The 27,081-nt window shown below is 36.9% G+C and overlaps 3 protein-coding genes across 3 annotated transcripts; all 3 read right to left on the reverse strand.

Moving 5' to 3' along the window:
* Positions 1 to 3,223: 3,223 nt before the first annotated feature.
* LOC148046443 (vomeronasal type-2 receptor 26-like) lies at positions 3,224 to 4,132 on the reverse strand. Its single transcript, XM_087714745.1, has one exon. It carries the CDS (start codon positions 4,130 to 4,132, stop codon positions 3,224 to 3,226), a length of 909 nt encoding a protein of 302 aa, XP_087570871.1.
* A 2,545-nt stretch (positions 4,133 to 6,677) lies between these two features.
* LOC148046444 (vomeronasal type-2 receptor 26-like) lies at positions 6,678 to 12,720 on the reverse strand. The gene is made up of 4 exons (XM_087714746.1): positions 12,503 to 12,720; positions 10,649 to 10,940; positions 8,778 to 8,864; positions 6,678 to 7,553 (listed from the first exon to the last, which is right to left on the reverse strand). The coding sequence occupies exons 1-4, from the start codon at positions 12,718 to 12,720 to the stop codon at positions 6,678 to 6,680; spliced, it is 1,473 nt and encodes a 490-aa protein (XP_087570872.1).
* Positions 12,721 to 14,476: 1,756 nt separating this feature from the next.
* On the reverse strand, positions 14,477 to 25,061 carry LOC148046445 (vomeronasal type-2 receptor 26-like). The gene is made up of 5 exons (XM_087714747.1): positions 24,853 to 25,061; positions 21,758 to 22,049; positions 19,979 to 20,842; positions 16,159 to 16,285; positions 14,477 to 15,387 (listed from the first exon to the last, which is right to left on the reverse strand). Exons 1-5 carry the CDS (start codon positions 25,059 to 25,061, stop codon positions 14,477 to 14,479), a joined length of 2,403 nt encoding a protein of 800 aa, XP_087570873.1.
* Positions 25,062 to 27,081: the final 2,020 nt, after the last annotated feature.

Here is a 27,081-nt window from a genome sequence, read left to right on the forward strand (position 1 = left end):
AGGTTAAGTCAACCTTGAGCCAGTGAGATTTGAACTGCTGAACTGTAGCTAGCAATCAGCTGAAGTAGCCTGCAGTACTGCACTCTAACCACTGTGCCATCATGGCTCTTGTCCAATAGGTGGACAAAAATGCCAATTCCTGTCTAAACATCTGGCTGACTAATCAACACACCATAATAATAACAACAAATTTAGAATATTCTCTGGGAAAAAATAAAGAACTTTGGCATGTTATGAGCTTTTAAGTTTAATAACCAGAAGATGAAGATATTAACAAAAAGTATGAAAGAAGTCAAATAGAACTGATGCCAAAATGATTTTAAGGTTGAGAAAAAAGTGAAATAATGTATTTTTATGAATTGTAGGCTATTTCAAAATAATTAGATTAAGAACAAGAATGAAATTAAATATTAAGGATGAAAAAATTAAAATTATCATGGTTGGGGAGAATCTCTATAATAAAAAATAAATGGTTTGTCACAAATGATATTTTTGTCCCAGTCCTGTTCCTGTTTTGACAACTGATTTACCATTGACAAAATTACAAAAAACATATCTAAATGTATATGACAAGGGGAAATTGTGTGTGTGTGTGTGTGTGTGTATTCAGTGTGCAGTTCAAATCTCTAGTGCCGCATAACGGAGTGAGATCCAGTTACTTGTCCCAGCTTCTGCCAACCTAGCAGTTCGAAAGCACATAAAAATGCAAGTAGAAAAATAGGAACCACATTTGGTGGGAAAGTAACAGCATTCCATGCGCCTTCAGCATTTAATCATGACCACGGAGACGTCTTCAGACAGAGTTGGCTTTTCGGCTTTGAATCGGAGATAAGAACCGCCCCCTAGAGTCAGGAATGACTAACCCATATGTGCAGGGGGAACCTTTACCATAGATAGATAGATAGATAGGTAGATAGATAGATAGGTAGGTAGGTAGGTAGGTAGGTAGGTAGGTAGGTAGGTAGGTAGGTAGGTAGATATGGAGATGGGAGAATTTATATTAGGCATTTTTCTGCTTTTTTTCCTCTGAAAAAAGAATAGGAACTGCTAAGAAACAAATGAATTTCAAAAAAAATCATTAAATTAAACATGCCATATTGAATATACAGAATAGATAGAAATCCAGATTGTGCCTAAAAACATATCTATGCATTTCAGCTCAAGGAGAATATCATAGAAGAGAAACAGCAGACACAGAAAAATACTTAGCATATTATTGGGGATTATTGGCAAATAACTTACAATGGAACTTCAAATCAAAATGAGAGAAGACAATTATAATTATCAATAGTATTCATATTTACAGTTGTCAGAAAGATTCAAAGTGGACAAAAAGACTTTTAGCATGGAACAAATAAGACAAAATTTGAAATAGTGTTGTGTACTGATGACATGCATTTAATAGCTAAAATACACAAAGTTTTATTGAAATTTGAAACAAAGGAAGAATGTGTTAAAAAATGAATGATAAGGTTTGCTAAGAATTATAATATACAGATGGATTATTAGGAAAATGTGTAGTTAAAAGGGTTGAAATTTACATTGCATTATAATCATAAAGATATTTTTATAAAACAATATACTGTTGGTATATAAGTACCAAAATATTATCTAGAATGTATAAAGGCACTTCAAATGCATATGAGATACATGAAGCAATTTAAATTGTAAATGTAAAAAGGGTTTAAAAATGGGTTCAAATACATACATTGATAGAGAGGATTTTAAAGATTAAAAGGCATGAAGGCAGTAGAAAGATGCATTGCGATTTTGAAGACATGTACCAGCATAGCTTCAGGTGTATCAACTTATGAGTTGTGATCTTTGTATTTGTCACACTGTGTCTTTAGTTTCTGCTCAGTGGTTTCCAGAAGTTTCATTAGACTTTTGGGGAAAGTTCATTCTTTCGTTCTAGAGGCCAATCAGACAAGGAGACATATAAGGTGAATCAGAAGATGTCTTGCACTATGAATTTGGGTTCTTTGCAGATTCTGAATTTAGGATATATTCAATATGCTCAGTAGTATCAGTTCTTCCATTTCTAGTATAGGTCCATATTCACAGTTGCCTATTTGTGGTATTAATTGTGGCTCCGGACAATATTACAGCTGGAATACATGCCTTCTCTTGAAATCACATTATGTTAACCAGCAATAAATAATAAAATATAGATGCTCCTTGGATTATTACACTAATTTGGCTTGGACATATGGTCATATACTATAGGTAAAGGTAAGGATTCCTCTTGCACATTTGTGCTAGTCATTCCCGACTCTAGGGCATGATCTCATTTCCGTTTCAAAGCCAAAGACTGAGGAGCTACTATCCAAGGACACCGTCAAAGCCATTGTCCGGGGATGCCTTCGTGGTCATGTGGCTGGCATGAGTAAACACTGAAGGCATATGGTCCCTATTTTTCTACTTGCATTTTTACATGCTTTTGAACTGCTAGGTTGGCAGAAGGTAGGACAAGTAATGGGAGCTCACTCTGTTACGCGGCACTGGGGATTCGAACCGCTGAACTGCTGACCTTTCTGATCAACAAGCTCAGCGTCTTAACCACTCAGCCACCATGGTATATACTATTCTAGTCATTAAATGACTATGGTTAATTAAAAAAAAAACTGTGCAATTTTTGTTTTGCAATTACTCGTCTTTAAGCAAACATGGCAATAGTAGATGCAACAGTCATTAAGCGACCCATTGCATGAATCACCATCCCCCTCCCCAGAAAATAGAAGTAAATTCAGATTTCCAGGGGGGGAATTATAAATTGTGGTCATGTGACTGCAGGATTTAGAAAACAACTGTAAATGTGGGCAATGCCAAGCACAAAAAAATGTGATACCCTGATTTTGAGGATGGGTGGCCATCAGAAATTTGAAACTGGTTTTGTAGGTATGTCTGGGAAGATCTGTTATAATTTCAAATGGCTACTAAGTGATCAGTCATAAGTTGAAGAGTACTTGTAGTAAAAGAAATTTAAATCAAAGATTTTTAAATAATTACTGGTCAACACAAATGAAATAATTAGTACATAAATATACTATGCAATAGTATATTTTGCTTATAAACTGAAAATTAAACTCAAAGATTTGAAAAAGTGTAAATCAAACTAAGTGATATTGGATTAGAATTTTCAATGATTTGTTTCCAGATCTGAAAATCTGATCTATTCTGAAAAATAGATCAATCTGGATATGAAAAAATGAGAGGCAGAATTTTATGTTTTTCTGTAGGTTTGTCTTCTTAGCTGTTCTCTGTTGTTCAGATCAGGTCTCAAGACAATGATGTAGCATTTAGGGGAAAAAATACAAACCAGTAACCCAACACTAGAAGCAATAATAGAGAAGATCTCCACAGCAACCATGTATTTTCCTTTGATGCTCAGATATGTTGGAATAAAGGACAACCAGACACTGCAGAAGACCAACATACTAAAGGTAATAAACTTGGCTTCATTGAAAGCATCAGGCAATTTCCTTGCTAGAAAAGCCATCATGAAGCTGATAATGGCAAGGAAACCCATGTAGCTCAAGACACAGTAGAACATGAAGACTGAACCTTCATTACACTGCAGAAAGATTTCTTCTGACCCTGAATTGGTGTCAGCATCTGGAAATGGGGGAGAAGTTGTCACCCATATAGTACAAATAATTCCTTGAATTAAACTGCAGCTTAACACAATAGACATGGCCAATCTTCTCCCCACCCATTTGGTCATCTTAGACCCAGGCTTGGTGGCCATGAAAGCCAGAACTACAATGATGGTTTTGGCCAAGACACAAGAAATAGCCACAGAGAAGATGATCCCAAAGGTAGTTTGGCGAAGGAGGCACGTCACCTTACCTGGTTTTCCAAGGAATAAAAAAGAACAAAGAAAAGACAAGAAGAGAGCAATAAGGAGAGCATAGGTGTGATTCCGGTTATTGGCTTTGACTATGGGAGTGTCCTGATGCTTAATAAAGATCCAAAGGATTCCAGTTGTGATCAAAGAAAAGAAAAGAGCAGAACTGACCAAAACGATCCCCAAAGTTTCTTCATACATCAAAAATGTTGCAATCTTTGGAAGACACAAATCCTGGTTCGCATTTGCGTATTGATCACTTGGACACTGAAAACAATCATCCATATCTAGAAAAACAAATTAGCAACTTACAAATTGCATTTAAAGTATCAAACCTGAGCACTATAAAAGAACTGATTTTATAACATATGGAAATCAAACACACTGGTAAATATCCCACTTGAAATCCTTTTGTTCCAAGACTCATTACCTGGAACAAAGACATCCTCAACATCACTGCTGACATCCATTCCATAAACTGTATGCTGATCAATATATTACATTTTAGTCCATCCATTTGTCAAAGGGAACATTTAATCTAGAGCAGGGGTGTCAAACTCACGGCCCATAGGGCGGATACATCACACACTGGCCATCTCCCCCTGTTTTAGCGAATGGGATAACATTCATGATATGTCTCATATTGGCACAAGTTGGACATCCCTGATCTACAGCATCAGTCTAAACTTTTCATTTTTGTCCTGACTCATAAGTTTATTTAGGTATATTTTCTAGGATACAAATGCAAGAACTCACCAATTTGGTTGGAAATCTTCCCATGTGGACATCGTAGGCAATCATAACAACAAAATGGCTTTCCCTCTATCTTGCACCTGGCATGACCTGAACGGCACTTGCTATTACACAAAGACAGAGGTTGGACCTGTTCAAGAAGGAAAAAGAAAAGGCTTTATCTTTGACAATTTTTTCTTAATTGTAATACAGTACTAAGGAGTGTCATTAGCCTTTTCCTTTATTATATTAATCTTCAGTTTTAGCTTATTTACAAGAGTGAAGATTTACTTCAATTGGAGACAGTGCTCAGCCACACAACATTCAGCACACATAGCCTTAAATTATGATTAAAAAGTAGGGTGGCATGTTGCAATTATTTCCTTTGATTTTTCATCAAAATCCAAAATATTTTCAATGTCCTTGGCACAATCTTTCTTTTCCACATCTGGATGGGTCTTGCTGAATAGGAAAACACACTTTCAATATTGCTGAATAGGAAAACACACTTGCATTTCAATATGAGAAGAAACATCAATTCTACTTCTTAAATACTCCCATTTCTCAATTCATAAACCTAACATGGAAAGCATTCAAGACTTCAGATAGAGAAACATTGAACTAGTCCCCAGATTTGTCTGGAGAATTGTTAGGAATCTTGAAGTATTTGTAATATTTTGCACCTGAATCTAATTTCTCTATGGGTGTGAGCATTCCAAGTAATGCACCCATAGGAAGTAAGACTCTGAGGCAGGCAAACTCCTCAAAGAAATATTTATTGGATACATCATATTGGCACAACTGGTGAAATCTGATTCTGAAATTTTCCACGACTTTCACCTGATTAAAAGTAAAAGTTTATCCTTTCTCCCCAAGCCACTGGCCATGTTGTCTAATCCAAGTACTGGCCAGTTGCTTGGTTACTGGCTCCTCCTCTGGCCAGCCTCTGTGCAAATGACCTTGGTTCTCACGGGAAAACTTTATTTTTTTGGCTACAAAACTCCATTTAACTATTTCCCCCCTCCCACCATTGTCTGGCAACCCTGGAGTCTCCAAGATGGCTTCAGCCAGGCTCACTTCAGGGTTGACTGTAGGATTTTGAATCTAAGTCAACTTGAGGGATGACAGAAAAGCTATTTCTCTAAAAAACCAAAACAAAACTGGCCATGCCTGGTTAAATCTCATGGGCCATACAATATCAGCCTCATCAATGGTGAACAATGCTTTCTGGGAATCCATGGGATCCATCCTTCCAACTCTGACTCTCAGAAAAGATAGATTGGGGAATGTGATCCAATTCATAATATCAAAACCAGTCTCCAATTCTCCATTATGGTTGAAATAAATTTTTTGTCCAGCACTATTGTTAAATGAGATCCTTCTCATGAATTGGCTAAGCTACATTGGAAAAGAATGAGGGAGAAAAAGAGAGAGGGAAAGAGAGAGAGAGTGATCAGATTGCCACAAAATGATAAGATTCATAAATCCTTTCTGCCTACCAGGTATTCACCTGGCTAGCGTCCTTAGTCTGGTCAGCACATAGGTTTGCTGGATTTGAGTGCACACACACTTTTTATTCCTTGGTTGGGGATAAAAAACTGCTTCTAAAGCACAGCTGATCATTGGGGGGAGCAGCAATGAGAAAAGCAGGCAAAGAATGGAAGATCACTTCACTCATTAGCATTTCATTAGGGCTGAAAAATAGCTTTAAAGCACAGCTGATCATTGGAGGGAGCATCAAAGAGAAAAGCAGGCAAATCATGGAAGATCGCTTCACTCATTAGCGCCTCATTAGGGTTGAAAAAAGCTTCAAAAAAGCTACATTCGGCGTATAAGACGCACCAAAATTTTCAGCCTCTTTTAGAAGGGAAAAAGTGTGTCTTATACTCTGAAAAATACAGCATTTTATGTATGTACTACTTTTGTTCGCTGCCCATCTCACTGCAAGGCAACAAATAATGATATTATTTGGACTACAACTGGAGAGAAGATGACATGTAAGAAAACGAACATGCCTAGATACATTGCCCTTGGAAGAATTCATTAAATTTAGGTTTAGGATTGGGGTTGCAGATATTGTGAGAAGCCAGAAACTGATTTATTCAAAGTTTACCTTCCATAGTTTTTCATCCAGAGGTTCCAGTTTGGCTTCATGCTTCCTAGCTCTGTATGCTGCTATTGATGAATGGAAGTCATGCAAAGCATGGGCCACCACATAGATGGCAATGTAGATGCTGTAGCTGTGGCTAGTCATGTCCATTTCAAACACAGATGTGGGAAGAGCTTCGAGTTTCTCCTTCCCAGTGCAGGGAACCACATTTTCCTCCTCCATTGCAGAGATGGAGAAGGAACATTGAAAAGCACTTTCCCAGAATAGCTTGAGAAAAGTATTTTCTTTTTCTAAGACCGGGTCCTTCATCTGGACAAATTCTTGGAATCCTGACACCTTCTCTGAGTGAATTGCAAAAGACAGAGCACCGTGGAGGAAGACTAGGTCACCATTTCTTAGAAAGGGAAATGAGGTGAAGCCCACCTGGGCTGTCATAATCCAGACTTTATCTTTCTTCCATAATGGTGCATCTTCTGATTTCAAGTTGGTGGAAAGAAACCTCAGAATTATAATTGCATGAATTTGCCCATGAACGAGTACTACGTTCACTGTGCTTTTCATAACCACCATGTACATTCCAAGTCCCAATTCTACCAACTCAGCAATCCTGTTTGAATAATCAATGATTGGAAATATTTCAATGAAGGCTGAGCAGATCCCCTTCTGGGCTAGCATGGGAACCACGTTTTGTACAAATCTCTCTCCGCTGTCATATTTTGTAGTCAATATGCCAATCCACGTCCATCCAAAGTACAGCAATAATAGGAAAATACCCTTATATTGATGGTCTATATTTGGAGAAATTTGTAGATATGAAACAGCCTCTCTTCTGTTATTATTTTCAATAGAGGAACCATAGATTAACTTAAAAAGAAAAATACAGGCGGATAGGCAACAGGGTACATATTATCTTCTTTTAAGGTAGCATGTGCAGTAATAGTATTTACCTCAATTCAATTCTAACCTTTATTGTCAATGCACAACCTGTGTACAATGAGATTGGATGAAACTCCCTTAGTGCACCCTCCCCCCCAACATAAAATACATCACAATAACCTTTGCCAGACCAATTCTTGAGTACAGCTTGTCTGCCTGGAATCCACACTGTATATCAGACATTAAATACAATTGAGCGGGTCCAGAGGTATTTCATGAGAAGAGTGTTCCACTCCTCTGCTCACAATAGAATCCCTTACGCCACCAGGCTTGAAATTTTGGGCTTGGACAACCTGGAACTACATCGCCTATGGTCTGACCTAAGCATAGTACACAAAATTGTCTGTTACAATGTCCCACCTGTAAATGACTACTTTAGCTTCAACCTCAATAATACATGGGCAAACAATAGATAAAAAATCAAGGTTAAACACTCCAAACTCAATTGCAGAAAATACGACTTCAGCAACAGAGTGGTCAACACCTGGGATGCTCTACCTGGCTCCATTGTTACAACCTCTAACCATCAACCTTAAATTATCTACTGTGGACCTCACACAATTCCTAAGAGGTCCATAAAGAGGGCATGCATAAGCGCACCAGTGTATCTACCTTCCCTGTCCTACTGTCCCCATTTATTTGTACTCATTTCCTTTGTTCATGCCCATGTTTATACTTATACCTGTTATCTTGCGCGTGTTTGACAAACTAAATAAAAACAGTGAAGAAAGAAAATCCCTGACCTGTAAATCATCCTAACAGACAGACGATCCTATATAAGTACATATATGTGCATAATGTGACATTATATTTTGTTGCACCAATGTGAACATGTAGCACGTTATGCCAGCCCTGCAAGTCTATCATACTAAATAGTTATGGTGTTATGTTGCATTCAGAAGTCTGACAGCCCACCGATAGAAGCTATTTGTCAGCCTGTTTGGTTGACTGGCTAGGCTTCTGTATCTTCTGGCAGATGGTGGAAGAGTAAAGAAGTGCTGACCAGGGTGTGAATAATCTCTGAGGATTTTCCTCATTCTTCTAAGGAAGCAAGTCCTAGCAATTTCACCTAGTGAAGTCAGGGGACAGCCCATTATATTTTGCGCTGTGCTTTGTAGTGTCTTTCTATCCATGGCTGTCAAGCCAGCATACCATATCGTAATGCAATATGTGAAGACGCTCATCGACTGGTAGAAGCAGGTCATCAGTCATTGTTCCACCTTGTTTGTCCACAAGATCCTGAGGAAAGGAGTCTTTGTTGGGCCATCCTGACCACCTAGATCAGGGGTAGTCAACCTTTTTAGACCTACCACCCCACTTTTCTCTGTTAGTAGTAAAATTTTCTAACGGCCCACCGGTTCCAAATTAATGGTGATTTATAAAGTAGGGAAGTAACTTTATTTTATAAAATTTATAAAGCAGAGTTATAGCAAACCCCTAGCACCCACCATGAAAGCTGGAATGCCCATTAGTGGGCGGTAGGGACCAGGTTGACTACCATTGACCTAGATCATATTATTTTTCCAGGTGAGATCTTCACTGAGGAATTTGAAAGAGGAGCCCCTTTCCACACAGCCCCCCTGATGTAGAGTGGGGCAGCTTACCTATTTAACCTACAACATAGCTATTAAGGTTCAACACATATTTCATATTTTGATTCTACCTCTACTTCACGTATATATTCAGAACATCCCATGTGGAATTTTTAAGTCATCATTCCAAAGAGTCGTATCAGCAAATGTGACTTAATATATGTTTAAAAATGTCCTAATAGTTTGCATTTTATTGGAAATGAAGCATTGAATTTTATACTGTATTACTGAAACAATGCTTTTAACATCCTCCTGCTTGGCTTTCCACTTTTATATTGCAACAAAGAATACAAGATTTTCTCCACAGTACATCAGACACTACTGATGTAATATTCAATTGCAACTAATCTAATTTCTCCATCACTATTGCCCCAATTCCTGTCATATCAGTGGTGGGATTCAGCCAGTTCGCACCTATTCGGGAGAACCAGTTGTTAACTTTCTAACCAGTTCAGAGAACTGGTTGTTTTGGAAGAAATCTCATTTTGTTTTTTTCCCCCACTTTACAGGGCTAATCCTGTAAGAAAGGCAGGAAGGAAACATTCTGGTGCTGTTTCTAGCTTAATCGTGTTTGCCCTGCTTACAGAAACTGCCTCTCCGTTTAACCCTTTGTAACAGGTTAGGCGAAGCGCCCATCAACATGAGTGACATTGAGTTGACCACGCCCACCCAGTCACATGACCACTGTGCCCCACATACTCAACTGGTCATTAAGGCAAAGAACTGGTTGTTAAATTATTTGAATCCCACCACTGTGTCATATCCTGTAACTAACTTTTCCCCAATTAATCCTGCATTCTTCTGTTTTCATTAAATATCATTTTTTATTTTATTATATAAAATATAAAATGCAAAAAATAAAGAAAATGGGAAATTAAGAGTGGGAAATGGGGAAGGGAAAAGGGAGGGTGTGTGTGAAATACAAAGGTGAAGAGAAAAAGAAATAAAAGGGAGCAGTGACTTCCAACTCTTCCTAACACAGTATACAAGATAAACACACTCCAGTCTCAACTTCTTGCTTTTACATTCTTTTATTTTCAGTCAATACCATTAAAGGGAACTGGAATTGATAGACTGATAAATTATCATGAAAAACACTGTTTCTCTGTCCCTAGTTCTGATAGTAGATGCTATTTTTTTCTTAAATATGACTTTAATAGAGAATCAAACCTTAGAGAGGCAGAGCACACACCTTAATATTCTTAGATCTCTCAAAAGAAAATATTAGAAGATTTATAGCCACAAGTCTGGGGAATTAGTCCATCATACCTGAATTCCTTTGTACTACCCAGGAAGCTTTGTTAAGAATAATCTTTTTATTTCAAGAACAACCCTTTCCTTCCTATATCCTAAATTCTCCCATTTAAAACAAAGAACAGGGTATCGATGATTATCTACGATGCTTGGTCTGAGTTCTACCAAACCTCATACCTGTGGCATCTTGTAGAGGGACAGGATGATAGCCATGTGTACACACACATCAGATGTAGGTCCTCCAAGGACTGCTATTGGTCTGTGTTGTGTATCACAATTGTAGTTAGGAAGAAACTGGCCCTTTGTAGAGAAAAGTTCCAGAGAGGCCCGATATGTCCAACTTGTCATGAAGTAGGTGTTAAAGATCTGAAAACCAAGGGTGTGATTGCGTAAAATAAGGGGATTTCTGTTGATCTCTGTGATGGCAAATTCTAAGGCCAAGATGTGCTGATAGATTGGAGTCATGATCCTGGTAATGGAAACACATAACTCGTCACCATGCATTGATAATATTTCTTATTTTATTATACTCTAAAAATTAGCAAGGGATGCAGTGGCTCTGTGGCTAAGACACTGAGCTTGTCAATTAGAAAGGTTGGCAGTTTGGCAGTTTTAAGATGAGAACTCTTAGGAAGATTCCTATAAAGAACCTGAATCAGTGCATGTATAAATTTAAAACACAAACTATTGGAAATGCTTTAGGTCTTACTGGACAACATAAGATAACTGAATGTGTAGTTTGGTAAAATATCCCCTTAAAGAAAATGATTCATACCTTAGCAAGAACATATAGATTGTGATCTATCCATCCAACTTAATCTTCTATAGCTTCTTCTCTGATAATATTGTACTGCTAACCAGAGCATACAAAACATTTGCTAGACCAATTCTCGAATACAGCTCATCTGTCTGGAACCTACACTTCATATCGGACATTAATAAAATTAAGCAAGTCCAGAGATATTTCACAAGAAGAGTCCTCCACTCCGCTGCTCGCAACAGAATACCTTATACCACCAGGCTTGGAATTTGGGGCTTAGACAGAGGCCACCTTCAGTCTGACATAAGCGTCGTACATAAAATTATCTGCTCAATGTCCTACCTGTCAATGACTACTTCAGCTTCAACCACAATAATACACAGGCAAACAATAGATTCAAACTCAAGGTAAACAACTCCAAACTCGACTGCAGAAAATATGACTTCTGCAACAGAGTGGTCAATGCCTTGAATGTGCTACCTGGTTCTGTGGTTTCTTTCCCAAACCCCCAAAACTTTAACCTTAGACTGTCTACTGTTGACCTCACCCCATTCCTAAGAGGTTTGTAAGGGATGTGCCTAAGTGCACCAATGTGCCTACCATCCCTGTCCTAACAACCCCATTTATTCATATCTATTTCATGTATTCATAATCATGTTTATACTTATATATGTTATCTAATACATGCTTGATGAAATAAATAAAAATAAAGATTAAATTAAATTAAATTAAATTTCCAAGGAAAGAATATTTAGCTACCCATTGCAAGACTTTAGATCCCCCACTAAGCTCCACTCAGTGGGAAGAACACCTCTTCCAACTTCAGAAATTTGGGTATATTCCAACTTTTCCTTGGGAAGGAATCCTACTTCAGGTTCCTATTACCCTAGGAATATCTAGCTATCATACAGCTTATCTTAGCTTCTTCTCTTCCATTTTCCATATTTGGTATTATATATTTCTTTCCCTTAATTTTTATTTCTGTGGAATGATTTATTCTTTTTACCTTATTGGGAGGGGGGAAACAATGGGAAGGTTAAATCTTTTCCCCCTGCAGGATATCATAATCACATCCTGATTATGGATTATGAAGATATTTATGAAAAGGAGCAGGAGGATAGGATGATGATGGAAAAGGAGGAAGAGTCCAAGAATGGAGATAGGGACATCCAGCAAAGGAAATATCATGCTAATCATTGTGAACTGAGACTAATATTAATGTGAACAGACCTCCTAGTTCAAATTAATCTTTTCTGTGACTACAATCTTACACAGTGTCCTCAAAGAGCTCCTTGGAGGGACGTTTGCTGAAGTCCATCACTGTCTGGAAGACATAGAGCTGAGAGAACATGTTCACAACTATGAGGTCTCCTGATTGATATTGCTTGTGAAGAAAAGGCAGAGGATCACTGGTCTTACATTCAGCTCTGTGATTCTTGCATACCACTTGAGGTAAAGGCAGAATAACCAACATTGCAAATAACACCATCTTTGACAGTAGCATTTCTTCTTCGGTAAGCTAATGTCTATGAACCAACACTCTCCTTCATTAAGTATAATTTTACTTCAGCTAATGGCTCAGTTACCCCGCCCCTGTCCTTCAGGACTTAGAGCTGAATTTGAAATAATTATATAGGAATTGAGCCTCGGTGGCATAGTGGTTAGAGTGCAGTACTTTAGGCTACTTCTGCTGACTGCTGGCTGCCTGAAATTTGGCAGTTTGAATCTCACCAGCTCAAACTTGACTCACCTTCCATTCTTCTGAGTTTGGTAAAATGAGGAGCCAAATTGTTGGGAGCAATAGGCTGACTCTGTAAAACCGCTTAGAAAGGGATATAAAGCAATGTAAAGTGATACATAAGTCTAAGTGCTATTTGATAATTGCAGTAAAAAAACCAAAAGTGTCAGAAGCAAAACTCTGGGAAATTTTGAAAAGGAAATCATGTTTTTGTCATCTTAGCAGAGATTTGTTTTGGAATTCTGCAGTGTGGTGGCAAGAGATATAGATGTTTTCAGTTACCGAGAGCAAGAAAATAATCCTAACTCAAAAGGTAACTTTTCTTGCATTTGTAGAAGGACAGGAAGAGAGTTTAATATTAACAGAAAAGGAGCTTAATATTAATTCACAGAAGAGTTATATCATGGGCCAAATGCTAAATGGCTTCTTGTCTCTCAAAACCCATTTTGGAAGCCCTTTGGCCCCTTTTGAAATAATGCTCTTTGAATGCCTGCAATTACATATTTGACAAAAGACCTAAAGAATTGTTAAACAGACTTAAAAGCAAGTTTGCCCTCCACCTAAACACACTTGCATCATTGGCATATGATGTCTGAAAAATAACTTCAATCATATGATGTCTGAAAAATAACTTTGATTATATGATGTCTCCAAAATAACTCACAATGTGTAAAGGCATTTCAAATACATATGAGAACAATATGGAGAGATGTCTATGGAGATTCTCAGTCATTCACGTCATGGTTGTCCCAATGGTGCTTTTTTCAAGAGGCATATAGGCTTTCTTGTTTTTCTTTGAAAATGTTTCATTTCTTATTCCAGGAAGCTTTTTTTTTTCAGAGCTGAAGAAACTTCTTGGATGAATAACAGAACAGAACAACAAAGTTGGAAGGGACCTTGCAGGTCTCCTAATCCAACCCCTTGCTCAGGCAGGAAACCCTATATCATTTCAGATAAGTGATTGTCCAATCTCTTCTTAAAAACCTCCAGTGTTGGAGCATTCAGAAATTCTGGAGGCAAGATGTTCCATGGATTAATTGATTCAAATGTCAAGAAATGTCTCCTTAGTTCTAGGTTGCTTCTATCCTTCATTAGTTTCCATCCACTCCATATAAGGAGATTATCAGTCATTTCCATCAGTCATTTTCTGATGGAATTTTCTGGGACAAGTAATGGGAGCTCAGACATTACATGTGCCAGAAATTTGAACTGCTGAACTGCCGACCTTTCTGATCAACAAGCTCAGCATCTTAGCCACTGAGCCACCACCTCCCTATGTTAGCAAGCAATAAATAATGGAATACAACAGTAGCATAATTTTAAAAAAATAACCAGTGACAATAACAGATGAAATAGATAGTATGTAAATGGTAATATTTTATTTTTTCTATCAAGTGAGAATTAAACCTGAAGATTTGAAACCTTTATTCAAATTAAGTGGAATTGGATCAGAACATCAAATGATTCGGTTTTCTTACAAACAATCTAAAATAACGAGACATATAATTTACATTTTTCTGTGGGTTTGTCTTCTTAGCTGTTCCTTGCTATTGAGGGAAGGCCTTAGGACAATGATGTAGCACTTAGGGAAAAAAATGCAAACTAGTAACCCAACACTAGAAGCTATAATGGAGAAAATCTCCACTGCAACCATGTATTTCCCCTTGGTGCTCAGGTATGTTGGAACAAAGGACAACCAGACACTGCAGAAGACCAACATGCTGAAGGTAATAAACTTAGCTTCATTGAAAACATCAGGCAGTTTTCTTGCTAGGAATGCCACTGTAAAGCTAATAATGGCAAGGAAACCCATGTAGCTCAAGACACAGTAGAACATGAAGACTGATCCTTCATTACACTCCAGAAAGATTTCTTCTGCCCCTGAACTCATGTCAGCATCTGGGAATGGGGGAGAGGTTGCCAGCCATATAATGCAAATAAATCCTTGAAGCGAGGTGCAGCACAATAGGATGGATACTGCTAATCTATTTCCCACCCATCTAGTCATCTTAGACCCAGGCTTGGTGGCCATGAATGCCAAAATCACAATGATGGTTTTGGCCAAGACACAAGAAATGGCCACAGAGAAGATGACCCCAAAAGTAGTTTGACGAAGGAGACACGTGACCTTATCAGGTTTCCCAAGGAATAAGAAACAACAGAGAAAAGACAAGAAGAGAGCAATAAGGAGAACATAGGTGAGATTCCGGTTGTTGGCTTTGACTATGGGAGTGTCCTGATGCTTAATAAAAATCCAAAAGATTCCAATTGTCATCAGACAAAAGAAAAGAGCAGAACTGGCCAAAGTGATCCCCAAAGTTTCTTCATACATCAAAAATGTTGCAATCTTTGGAAGACACAAATCCTGGTTCACATTTGCGTACTGATCTTCTGGACACTGAAAGCAATCATCCATATCTAGAAAATAAATTAACAACTTAGGAATTGCATGGGAAGAATCAAAAATCAAAAAAGGATACTTCTTAACAAAAAAGATAAGTTTTTGTTAATGTTTGAAAAGCAATTATACTGGTAGACATTTTATCTCTCTCTATATAAAAGCCAAATACCACTCACTTATCATGAAATCTCCAGAATCGCAAAGCCTGAAAACCTGAAATTCAACACATATGTTCCTCTTGGCTTCTAGGTGCTCACTAAGAAAGGATTTTTTGAAATGACTATCATATCATCAGCATTTTGTAAAACTGCAAATCCCTTATGGTAACATTCTCTGATGCTCCTCCTTTGCTAAACCGGGCATGAGCGTGGCCAGTGCGTGACTCATTTGGCCTGCAGGTTGGGAGTTTAGACATTCTACTCCCCCTCCTCATCTGAAAAAATCTCTGTTCCAATTGCCAGTTGCCTCACATTCTGTTACCTCAGTTCAAACTGGCAGACATTCCACTCCTTTACTCGGAAGCAGTCTGGGGCTCCTTACAATTTAGTAGCGAAGCATGGGTATCCAGCTAGTAAAGTTACATTTGAAAACATCTTTGGTCCAAAACATTACTGGGTATCACTGTAGAAATCCATTCCATAAACTGAATGCTGGTTAGTTTTCATGTTTTACTCCATCCATTTGTCAGGGAGAACAATAACATTAGTCTAAACTTTTCATTGCTCTTTTGACCCACCATTTTATTTAGGTACTTTATATTTTTTAGGATACCAAATGCAACCACTCACCTACTTGGGTGGAAATCTTTCCATGGGGACACCGTAGACAATCATAGCAACAAAATGGTTTCCCTTCTATCTTGTTTCTACTAGAACCTGAATGGCATTTACTATTACACCAAGATAGAGGTTGGACCTGTTTAAGAAGGAAAGAAGAAAATGATTTGCTTTGACCATTTTTTTAAAATCGTAATCCAGTACTGGAGTGTCATAATGCTTTTCTTTTGTGCCTTAATAGATAGTTAGCTTCTCTTTTACTTTATTTGCACAAGAGGCTTGTTTCTGTAGGAGAAAATGTTCGGTCCTATAACCATTCAGCACTTCAGCACTCATGAAGGTTTTCAGGCGAGTATGTAGGTATCTAGGTATCTAGGTATGCATGTTTGATAAACTACATTTACTTCTGTGTTCTACAAAATCCAAAATGTGTGCTACATTTTTAGCACATTCTTTCTTTTGCAGCTCTTGGTATCAATGGGAAAACATATACTTTAATGTCAATATGATAAGAAACATCAGCTCTTTAATATCCTAGTTCCTGTAGCCACATACTGTAATTTAGAAGACAACCAAGCAGAGGTGGGTTTCTGCTGGTTTTGCCTGGATCGGGCAAAGAGGTAGTGGTGGAGGCAGGGGGCCCGGATCAGGTGAACTGGTAGTGACGGTGGCAGGAGGCTCCACCACCTGCCCAGATACTTCTGCTTGATGAGCAAATTGATAATAAAAAAAATTGGAAACCCACCACTGCAACCAAGGGCTCACTAGCTAGTTCAGAGATTTGTCTGGGGGGGAACATTTAGGAATCTTGGACTACTTGAAATATTCTGTAGCTTAATTTACTTTCCATCTAGGATTTTGAATCTATGACAATTTAAGGAGCAACAGAAAGACATTGGTCTTAAAGGTAAGATGAAACTCACCATACCTGGTTAAACCTCTCTGGCCATACAATATCATCCTCAGCAATGGTGAACAATGCCCTTTGGGGGTCCTTGGGGTCCATCCTTCCAACCATGATTCTCATAAAAGATAGATTGGGAAATGTGATCCAATTCATAATATCAAATCCAGTTTCCAATTCTCCATTTTGGTTGAAAGAAACCTTTTGTTCAGCACTATTATTGAATGAGACCCTTCTCATAAATTGGTTGAGCTACATTTGAAAAAAAAGACAAGACAAGGTTAGATGGAGGGAGGGAGGGAGGATGGAGGGATGGAGGGATAGATAGATGGATGGATGGATGGATGGATGGATGGATGGATAGATGCATAGATTGGATAGATAAATGCATAGATTGGATAGATAGATGATAGATGATAGATTAGATAAATAGATAGAAAGAATGACAGACAGATGATAGATAGATAGATAGATAGATAGATAGATAGATAGATAGATAGATAGATAGATAGATAGATGATAGATGTGATAGGTAGATGATAGATGAGATAGATGAGATAGATGAGATAGATAGATGATAGAGGATGGATGGATAGATAGATAGATGATAGAAAGAAAGAAAGAAAGAAAGAAAGAAAGAACGAATGACAGACAGATGATAGATAGATAGATAGATAGATAGATAGATAGATAGATAGATAGATAGATAGATAATAGATGAGATAGGTACATGATAGATGATAGCTGAGATAGATGATATAGGTAGGTGATAGCTGATAGATTAGATTAGATTAGATAGATAGATAGATAGATAGATAGATAGATAGATAGATAGATATATAGATAGATAGATAGATAGATAGATAGATAGATAGATGATAGATGTGATAGGTAGATGATAGATGAGATAGATGAGATAGATGAGATAGATAGATGATAGAGGATGGATGGATAGATAGATAGATGATAGAAAGAAAGAAAGAAAGAAAGAAAGAAAGAACGAATGACAGACAGATGATAGATAGATAGATAGATAGATAGATAGATAGATAGATAGATAGATAGATAATAGATGAGATAGGTACATGATAGATGATAGCTGAGATAGATGATATAGGTAGGTGATAGCTGATAGATTAGATTAGATTAGATAGATAGATAGATAGATAGATAGATAGATAGATAGATAGATAGATAGATAGATAGATAGATAGATAGATGATAGATGATAGATAGATAGATAGATTGATTGATTGATTGATAGATAGTTGATGGATGGATGGATGGATGGATAGATAGATGATAGATAGATAGATGATAGACAGACAGACAGACAGATGATAGATGAGATAGGTAGATGATAGATAGATAGATAGATAGATAGATAGATAGATAGATAGATAGATAGATAGATAGATAGAGATAGATAGATAGATAGATAGATAGATAGATAGATAGATAGATAGATAGATAGGTGCGATAGGTGCGATAGGTGAGATAGATGATAGATTAGATAGATAGATAGATAGATAGATAGATAGATAGATAGATAGATAGATAGATAGATAGATAGATGAGATAGGTAGATAGGTAGATGATAGATTAGATAGATAGATAGATAGATAGATAGATAGATAGATAGATAGATAGATAGATAGATAGATAGATAGATAGATAGACAGACAGACAGACAGACAGACAGACAGACAGACAGACAGACAGACAGACAGACAGACAGACAGACAAGGGTAGGGTAGGGTAAGATAAGATAAGATAAGATAAGATAAGATAAGATAAGATAAGATAAGATACGATACGATACGATACGATACGATACGATACGATACGATAAGATAAGATAAGATAAGATAAGATAAGATAAGATAGGATAGTGCACACTTACATTTTGTGAGTTAGTTGCCGGTGTGCGGCAAACAGGTGGTAAAATTATGTGAAACTCATCTCTGGTTGGAGGTAATGGTTTAGTCTGTAATATTTATATTATTATTTTTGGTAAATAAATTATTATTATTATAGTAGCTTCCTGTCTGTAGTAATCTTTAATGATTATTTTGATAGGTTTTGCTTTGGAATTTTAATATTGGGGGTTTAGTTTATAATATCTATATTAGTGCTTTTGTTTCATAAATGAAGGATTACCATATCTGGAAATATTTAATTATTTTAATTATCGCAATGTTCAATTGTTAATTAAGATTCAATTTCTTACTGTTACTTTTTATATACTATTTGTTTTATGTGTTTGATACAAAAATTAATAAAACTATTAAAAAGGAAAGAGCAAAATATTATAAGAAGTCTAAAGACACCAGTTACAGAAATAGTCTTCATGGACTTCCTTTGAAACAAATTGTTTCGGAAAATACTGTAATCCAAGAAAGTCCTTGAAATGGGGAAATTCAGGAAGGCATGAAAAATCTAGATATTGTAAGGCCAAATAAAGAAGCACTGTTAACATAAAATGAAAAACTGCATGCTCCCATTCCTTATACACGTGCAGATATAATAATTTATAATGACATTATTTGGAATAGAGCTAGAGAGATGATGACATTGAGTAAAACTACATCCTGAGATACAGTACATTCTCCTTGGAAGAATGGATTTCATATAGGTTTAGGAATCAGAGGTGGTATTCAGACCGGTTTGGACCGGTTTGCTGGAACGGGAAGTGAAAATCGTGGGTGGCTTTCTTATCCACCCTGGCTCTATGCCGTCCTCTTTAAGCACATTTTCAAGCTGCGCATGTGTGCAAGCCGCATGTGTGATCAAAGCATGGAGGGTTGAGCGCATGTGTGGACGGGTGCTCACATTTGTGAACCTGTAAGGAAAGTAAGTGAATAGTACCTCTGTTTAGGATCAGGGTGGCAGATACAGTGAGTACCTTGGTTTGCTTACGGTTTTTACCTTCCACAGTTTTTGATCCAGATGTTCCAGTTGGACTTCGTGCCCTCTCGCTCTGTATTCCAGCACTGATGAATGGAAGTCATGGAAAGCATATGCCATAACATAGATGGCATTGTAGATGCTGTAGCTATGGGCAGTCATGTCCATTTCAAACACAGATGTAGGAAGAGTTTCCAGTTTCTCTTTTCCAGTGCAAGGAACCTCACTTTCATCTTCATTCATAACAGAGATGGAGAAGGAACATTGAAAGGCGCTTTCCCAGAAGAGCTTGACAAAGCTAACTTTTCCCTCTAAGTTTGGTTTCTTCGTCTGAACAAAGTGCTGGAATCCTAACACTTTCTCTGTGTGAATTGCAAAAGACAGAGCACCATGGAGGAAGACTAGGTCACTATTCCTCAGAAAGGGAAGGGAAGTGAAATCCATCTCAGCTGTCATAACCCAGATTTTACCTTGTCTCCATAATGGTGCATCTTCAATTTTCAAATTGGTGGAAAGAAGTCTCAGAACTATGATTCCGTAAATTTCACCATGAACTAATACTACATTAGCTGTGCTTTTCATAACCACCATGTACATTTCAAGTCCCATTTCCACCAACTCAACAATGCTGCTTGAGTCATCAATGATTGGAAATGTTTCAATGAAGTCTGAACAGATCCCCTTCTGGGCTAACATGGGAACCAGATCTTGTATAAACTTCTCACCACTGTCATTTTTCACAGACAAGATCCCAATCCATGTCCAACTGAAATGCAGCAATAATAGAAAAATTCCCTTATACTGATGGTCCATTCTTGGAAACATTTGTTGATATAAAACCATCTCTTTTTTCAAGTTACTTTCGGAAGTGGAACCATACATTATCTTCAGAAAAACAAAAATACTGGGAAATAGACAACAGGACATTTGTTTTTCTTTAAAACATTTATTTACCCTCTTAAGCTACAATATAGACATCAATGGTCAAAATATATTCATATTTTGACTAAAGTGATATTTCACATACATATTTAGAGAATCCTACATGGAGATTTTTATGTCATCAGTTGAAAGGCTGATCTCTATCAGAGAAATTGATCAAACCTGTTGTACCAAAATTTCCTAATTGTTTGTATTTGTAAGATGGTAGATTATCCCTTAAAATCCCTCGCTGAGAATAGTTTATGGTGTGTCAAACTTTTCAAGTTTCAATTTCCAAATATTAGGGGTGCTCAAAAGTTGTGATATATCTTGGGGATTGTAAAGATATTGTGGTTACTTTAATATAATTTAGATGTGCTTGGTAAGTTACTTGGTAAGTAACTACATATCATAACTCTTTAACATTATGTTTGTTACATTTGAATACTCTATATGCTTAGTTATATTTTCTCTTCAATATATATATCTTTATTTAAGGTATTTCTGAGAATGCTTCTGAAAATCTGTAGTTTTAGTCACTGTTTCTCTTAAAAATTGCTTTAGTGGAAAATTAATCTTTGTGAAAGCATAGCACAAACATTGATAATTAAATCTTTAAACCACAAAATGTCAGAAGAGTTATGGCCACAACTGCGGACATTAATAAGCTACAGCACAATTCCCTTGTAGTCATCAGAAGCCATCAGTTTTAAGAATAATCTTGTTATTTTGGGAAGAATCCATGTTCCATGGCCACAAAATGTACTTAAATGGTAAAGAAAAGTTTGGGAACTACTGCCATAAACAATTTACATAAAAAGAAGGCTAGAAGGGCATTGATGGCTATCTATTTGGTCTGGAGTCCATCAAAGCTCATACCTGTGGCATCTTGTAGAGGGACAGGATGGTAGCCATGTGCAGACACACCTCAGTGGTAGGTCCTCCAAGAACTGCTATTGGTCTTTGCTGTGTATCACAGTTATAGTTAGGGATGAACTGGCCCTTTTTAGAAAAAAGTTCCAATGAGGCACGGTATGTCCAACTTGTCATGAAGTAGGTATTATAGATCTGAAATCCAAGAGTATGATTGGGTAAAATATGAGGATTTCTGTTAATTTCTTTGATGGCAAATTCTAAGGCCAAGATATGCTGGTAGATTGGAGTCATGACTCTAGAAAGGGAAAGACATATTTTTAATTGAAATGAAAGCATATAACATACTTTGATTGTGATAAAACAGCATTGCAATTGTTTTGATTTTGGTGACAATCTTCCAATAATCATTCTTTTGAGTAATACTTTCAGAAAATGCTGTCACTGGTTGATTTTTCAAAAGAGTCTTGATGCTTTTTGGAGGAGTAGAATCACTCCATTTTCTTTAAAATTTCCAAAACCTCCATTCCATCATTGACAGTAATTTCTGAGGTACTATTGGTCTCTATTTATTATTATCTCTTTTATTCATTAAACAGGAAACTCAGTCAACTGAACATTCAAAAATGCATCACAAATACTATTGACTGGTGCTAATGGTTGATATGAATTGCTGCCAGCATCCAAGGATCTTCTTAAAATATACAATGTTCTGAGTAGTGCAGGGTTTTTTTTTTGCAGTTCCCCTGGTGTTATTGCAGGAAGCTGCAATTTCTTGATGTGTTTTGTAAAATTTTTGGATATGGTACCCAGTGCCCCAATGACAATTGGTTGTTTATTATTATTATTGTTGTTGTTGTTGTTGTTGTTGTTATGTGGTTAATCTTTGGTGAGATTCACAGCCTTTAGAGCTGGTTGGTAGCTCAACAGCTCAAGTCCTAACCAAGGACTTAGGAACTCTTAAGGTAACATTGGAGGATATAAGCTGTTCTAAGTAGGGTGGTTTTTCGTAGAGTCAGAATTTTCAAGTCCGATAAATTTAGAATTTCCAAATAGTGAGGTAGTCCTTTAGGTATTGCTCCAAGGGCTCAAATTACAATCTTGACAACACCCAATTTCTTTTTCCACAGTTGCTCAACTTCAATTTCCAAGTCCTGGTACTTTGTGATTTTTTTCTTGCTGATTATTATTATTATTATATATACTTTATTCATTAAACATGAAATCCAGCCAACTGAACATTCAAAAATGCATTACAAATACCAGTGACTGGTGCTAATGGTTAATACAGTTTGCTGCCAGCGTCCTATGTATCAACCAAGTACCTTCTTAAAATATAAGATGTTCCGAGTAGCACAATTTTTTGCAGTTCCGCTGGTGTTATTGCAGGAAGCTGCAATTTGTTGATGTATCTTGTGAAATTCTTGGACATGGTGCCAAGTGCCCTGATGACAATGGGTATCACTGTTAAATGCTTCATCCATAGCCATGTAGTTTTGATGACCAGGTCACGATATTTCATTATTTTTTCTAGTTCTTTTTCTTATTTCATAAACATTTTGCATATAGTGTATTGTCAGGGTACATCATTTACAAAAGAAAAACAAAGAGAGAACAAAAAGAAATATGAGCACATTTACTCCAGGTACTTATTATTATATGTGATGGACTTGTATGAAAGGAAGAAAATATTGGAAGAAAATACATACTTGATTGGAAAAAGATGATTAAGCAACATATAGATCTGAAACCAGAAATATTTTTGTTGGGTATAATGCCAGAGGATTATGATAAAGGGACTATATATTTAGTTTTGTATGTACTGACAGAAGCAGGGATTGTATTTGCACAATATTGGAAAAATGAGAACACTCCATCAGATGACAAAGTAATTTGGAAAATGTTAAGACTGTGCAGAGATGGACAGATTGACTTTAAAAATAAAAGACAAAGAAGACACAGAATATTACTTGACATGGAATAGATTTTACAAGTGGTTAGAGATAAGAGGTAGAAATCAGATGAAGAAAGATTATTGCTATGTATGAATTAAATATAAAGATGGTTTATAATTATAAATCTGCCAATATAATAAACAGAATTATAAATAAGCTAATATAAAGATAAATTTAGCCAAATTTAGCCAATTCTGTTACATTATTACTATTATTACCAGGAAATTTCTCTAAAGAACCTCACTGACTCATGCCTAAAAACTAAGCCTAGAAACTGTTAGAGAAGCTCGAAAGCACAGATTTCCAACCTGCAGCCTACAGGCAACATGTGAGCCTGGATAGCTAGTAATGAGGATCCACAAGATAATTAAAAAATAATAATATAATACATTTCATTGTTTTCATATAATGGTGGGAAAATCTGAGAAATAAAGGAGAAATTTTTTAGGATTGTAGGATGCAATCATCACATAGCATGGATGAGGCTTATGAAAAGGAAATGGAGAGTAAGAGGATAATGGAAAAAGGAGGAAGAGTAGGACGATGGAGATAGGGCTAACCAACAAAGAAAAGGTCAAGTCAATCATTGGAAGGGAGGCTAATATGAACAGACTTCCAAGTTCAAATTAACGTTCTCTGTTAGGTCAGCTCCCTCGTTAGGAGAACGAGTGCGTGCAGAGAACCGTAGTGAGAGTGGTCCAGAAGAACGCATAAACCAGCATACGGAGACACTGAATTGTAAAAACAGATAGTGTTTTACTTCTGTGGAAAATAGAGGTATGCAGAGTCCAATTCATACATGGTTAAGACAGTCAATCATCAACGTTCTCAGTTAAGGGGTGGTCCATCAAACACACTCCAGTATCACATAATCAGTTCAGCACACAAAGTCGCTAACAGTAGCAAAACTCACAGTAATTCATGCTGAGCAATACACGACGCATCTACAAGCAGTATTCAATGATCAGCATCTAACAATCAGAGAGCTAACAGTCATTCTGGCTCCATCTTATGGCCGCTTGAGGTAACAGCAACCAATCACATTTATAGCAGTACTTAAAGATACAGTACTACTATCATGGCTTATATATTGCTAACCCAACTGTTAGACTATGTTCCTAACATTCTATGTGAGTAAAATCTTACACAGTGTCCTCAAATAGCTCCTCAGAGGGACGTTTGCTGAAGTCCATCATTTTGTGAAAGACATAGATCTGAGAGAGCATGTTCACAACAATGAGGTCTCCTGACTGGTATTGCTTGTGAAGAAATGGCAGAGGGTCACTGACACTGCATTTAGCCCTGCATACTACTTGCGGTAAAGGCACAATAACCAATACTGCAAATATCACCATCTTTGACAACAGCATGTTTTCTTTAGGTCAATTTTTGTGAATCAACAATCTCTTTCATGAAGTATAATTCTGCTTGAGTTAATAACTCACCTTCCTCCCACCCCCCAGCCCCCCATGGATTTAGAGCTGAAGTTGAAATAATTACATAGGGACTGTTAATTGCAGGAGAATAATTCCCAATTTTGGAAACAAAATCCTGGGGAACCTTGAACAAGAAAACATGTTTTTACTATGTCAGTAGAGATCTCTTTTAGAATTCTGCAGTGTGGTGGCAAGCAATACAGATGTTTGTAATGAATGAGAGCATTAGAGATCCTGATTCTAATGATAACTTCCTAAACTTTCCCTTCATTTGTAGAAGCATAAGAAGAGTGTTTAGGCATCCTAAATCAGGAATGTCAAATTTATGTCATCATGGCAGCAACACATGACTTTTTTCCCCTTCGCTAAACCGGGTGTCGGTGTGGCGAGAACATAACACATCCAACCTGTGGGCCAGGAGTTTGACAGACCTCTCCTAAATGTTTATTTTATTTATTTTATAATTTTTATTAGGCTTTTTACAAAGCAAAACATAAAAACCACTTTCTACATCCATTCTTCCCATTCCAAGACATCAGTATATCCCATTTTGTTTATCATCATACATACTTTCCATTCATTGTCCATTTGCTATTTCCTCTTTATATTTATAATTTCTATAACCTAATAGTATACACATACACACACAGATACACACACACACACACACACACACACACACACACACACACACACTACTTTCATTCATTATTCCTGTTCTCTAACTAATCATACCATTTATCCTATACTGAATGGTATTCTTTAACTTCTTTTTCTTGCACTTTAAAAGTTAATTTGATCATTTCCGCGCAGTCCATTATTTTTTTAATTATCATGTTTTCGGAAGGTATGCTGTCTAATTTCCAATTTTGAGAATATATTATTCTTTTTTCTTATTAAAATATTTTTATTTTCCATTTTTCATTTTTATACACTCACATATATATTGTGCATAGCCGGGGCCATACACCATTAAACAATAATCACAGCAATTCCTCTTGTCAACAATACCCCCCAAAATAGAAACTCAATATACCTCTTCCACTCTCCATACACCTCTTTCTTCCGCCCCCCTCCAACTTTCTATCTTCCCTCCATCATTCCCCTCTACCCTACTTCCCCTCCCCCTCTACCACTCCTCTCTCCCGATCCACTCCCTCCCTTCCTTCTCACCCTCCCTCCCATCCTCTCTCCCGCTCTCTCTACCCATCTTTCTTCTATCCCACTCCTCCTCCCCTTGGTGTATTTCTACTATATGTCAATGTACTCAACTTGTCCTATTTTTACAGAGAAATTAAAGAGTAACAGTATACATGTGAAGTCGCATTACATTGAAATCTAACACATAGTATATATCCCCCTCCCCCCAACACCCCACTTCCCTCCCCCCCGACTTCCCAGAGCCCGTACATGGTATAGATTTTTAACAAACACAGTCTAAAATATATTGAGAAAAAAAGAAATAAAAAAACAGGTTAATAACATCTCTACATTGATCTTAGCTTCTTCCTGCTACACTAACTTTGAACAGTTTAAATGATTCCTAATCTTAAGCATAGACTATCTGGAATTTCTTAGTCCCGTATTTGTTTTGTATATAGTCAACCCATTTTTTCCAGTCTCGTTTATATCTCTCATTTGAATGATCTTTAAGATATGCCGATATTTTAGCCATCTCAGCTAAATTTGTAACTTTCAATGTCCATTCTTGAGTTGTAGGCAAGTCTTCCTTCTTCCAGTATTGCACCACCAACAGTCTTGCCGCCATTATTAGGTGCAGAATCAAGTTACTCTCTACCACTGTAAAGTCAGTACATATACCTAGTAAAAATAACTGAGGAGTAAACTTTATCCTTCTTTTAAAGATATTTTGCATAATCCACCATATTTTTATCCAAAATGCCTTAACCTTTTGGCAGGTCCACCATATATGAAAATA

The sequence above is a fragment of the Thamnophis sirtalis genome, unplaced genomic scaffold, assembly GCF_051295495.1.
Source record: "Thamnophis sirtalis isolate CommonGarterSnake01/CBP01778 unplaced genomic scaffold, rThaSir2_p1.2 scaffold_4, whole genome shotgun sequence".
NCBI classification, from domain to species: domain Eukaryota; kingdom Metazoa; phylum Chordata; class Lepidosauria; order Squamata; family Natricidae; genus Thamnophis; species Thamnophis sirtalis.

Bases quoted from the DNA above. Each gene is read 5' to 3' on its own strand.
- LOC148046443 (XM_087714745.1), bottom strand. From the start codon at position 4,132: ATGGATGATTGTTTTCAGTGTCCAAGTGATCAATACGCAAATGCGAAC.
- LOC148046444 (XM_087714746.1), bottom strand. From the start codon at position 12,720: ATGGTGTTATTTGCAATGTTGGTTATTCTGCCTTTACCTCAAGTGGTA. The intron at 10,941-12,502 runs GTAAGATTGTAG...TTCCATTACCAG, and splicing joins GAGCTCTTTGAGGACACTGT to GATCATGACTCCAATCTATC. The intron at 8,865-10,648 runs GTATGAGGTTTG...TCCTTTCCTCAG, and splicing joins CCCTCTACAAGATGCCACAG to GATCTTGTGGACAAACAAGG.
- LOC148046445 (XM_087714747.1), bottom strand. From the start codon at position 25,061: ATGGTGATATTTGCAGTATTGGTTATTGTGCCTTTACCGCAAGTAGTA. The intron at 22,050-24,852 runs GTAAGATTTTAC...TTCCCTTTCTAG, and splicing joins GAGCTATTTGAGGACACTGT to AGTCATGACTCCAATCTACC. The intron at 20,843-21,757 runs GTATGAGCTTTG...GTTTTTCTGAAG, and splicing joins CCCTCTACAAGATGCCACAG to ATAATGTATGGTTCCACTTC.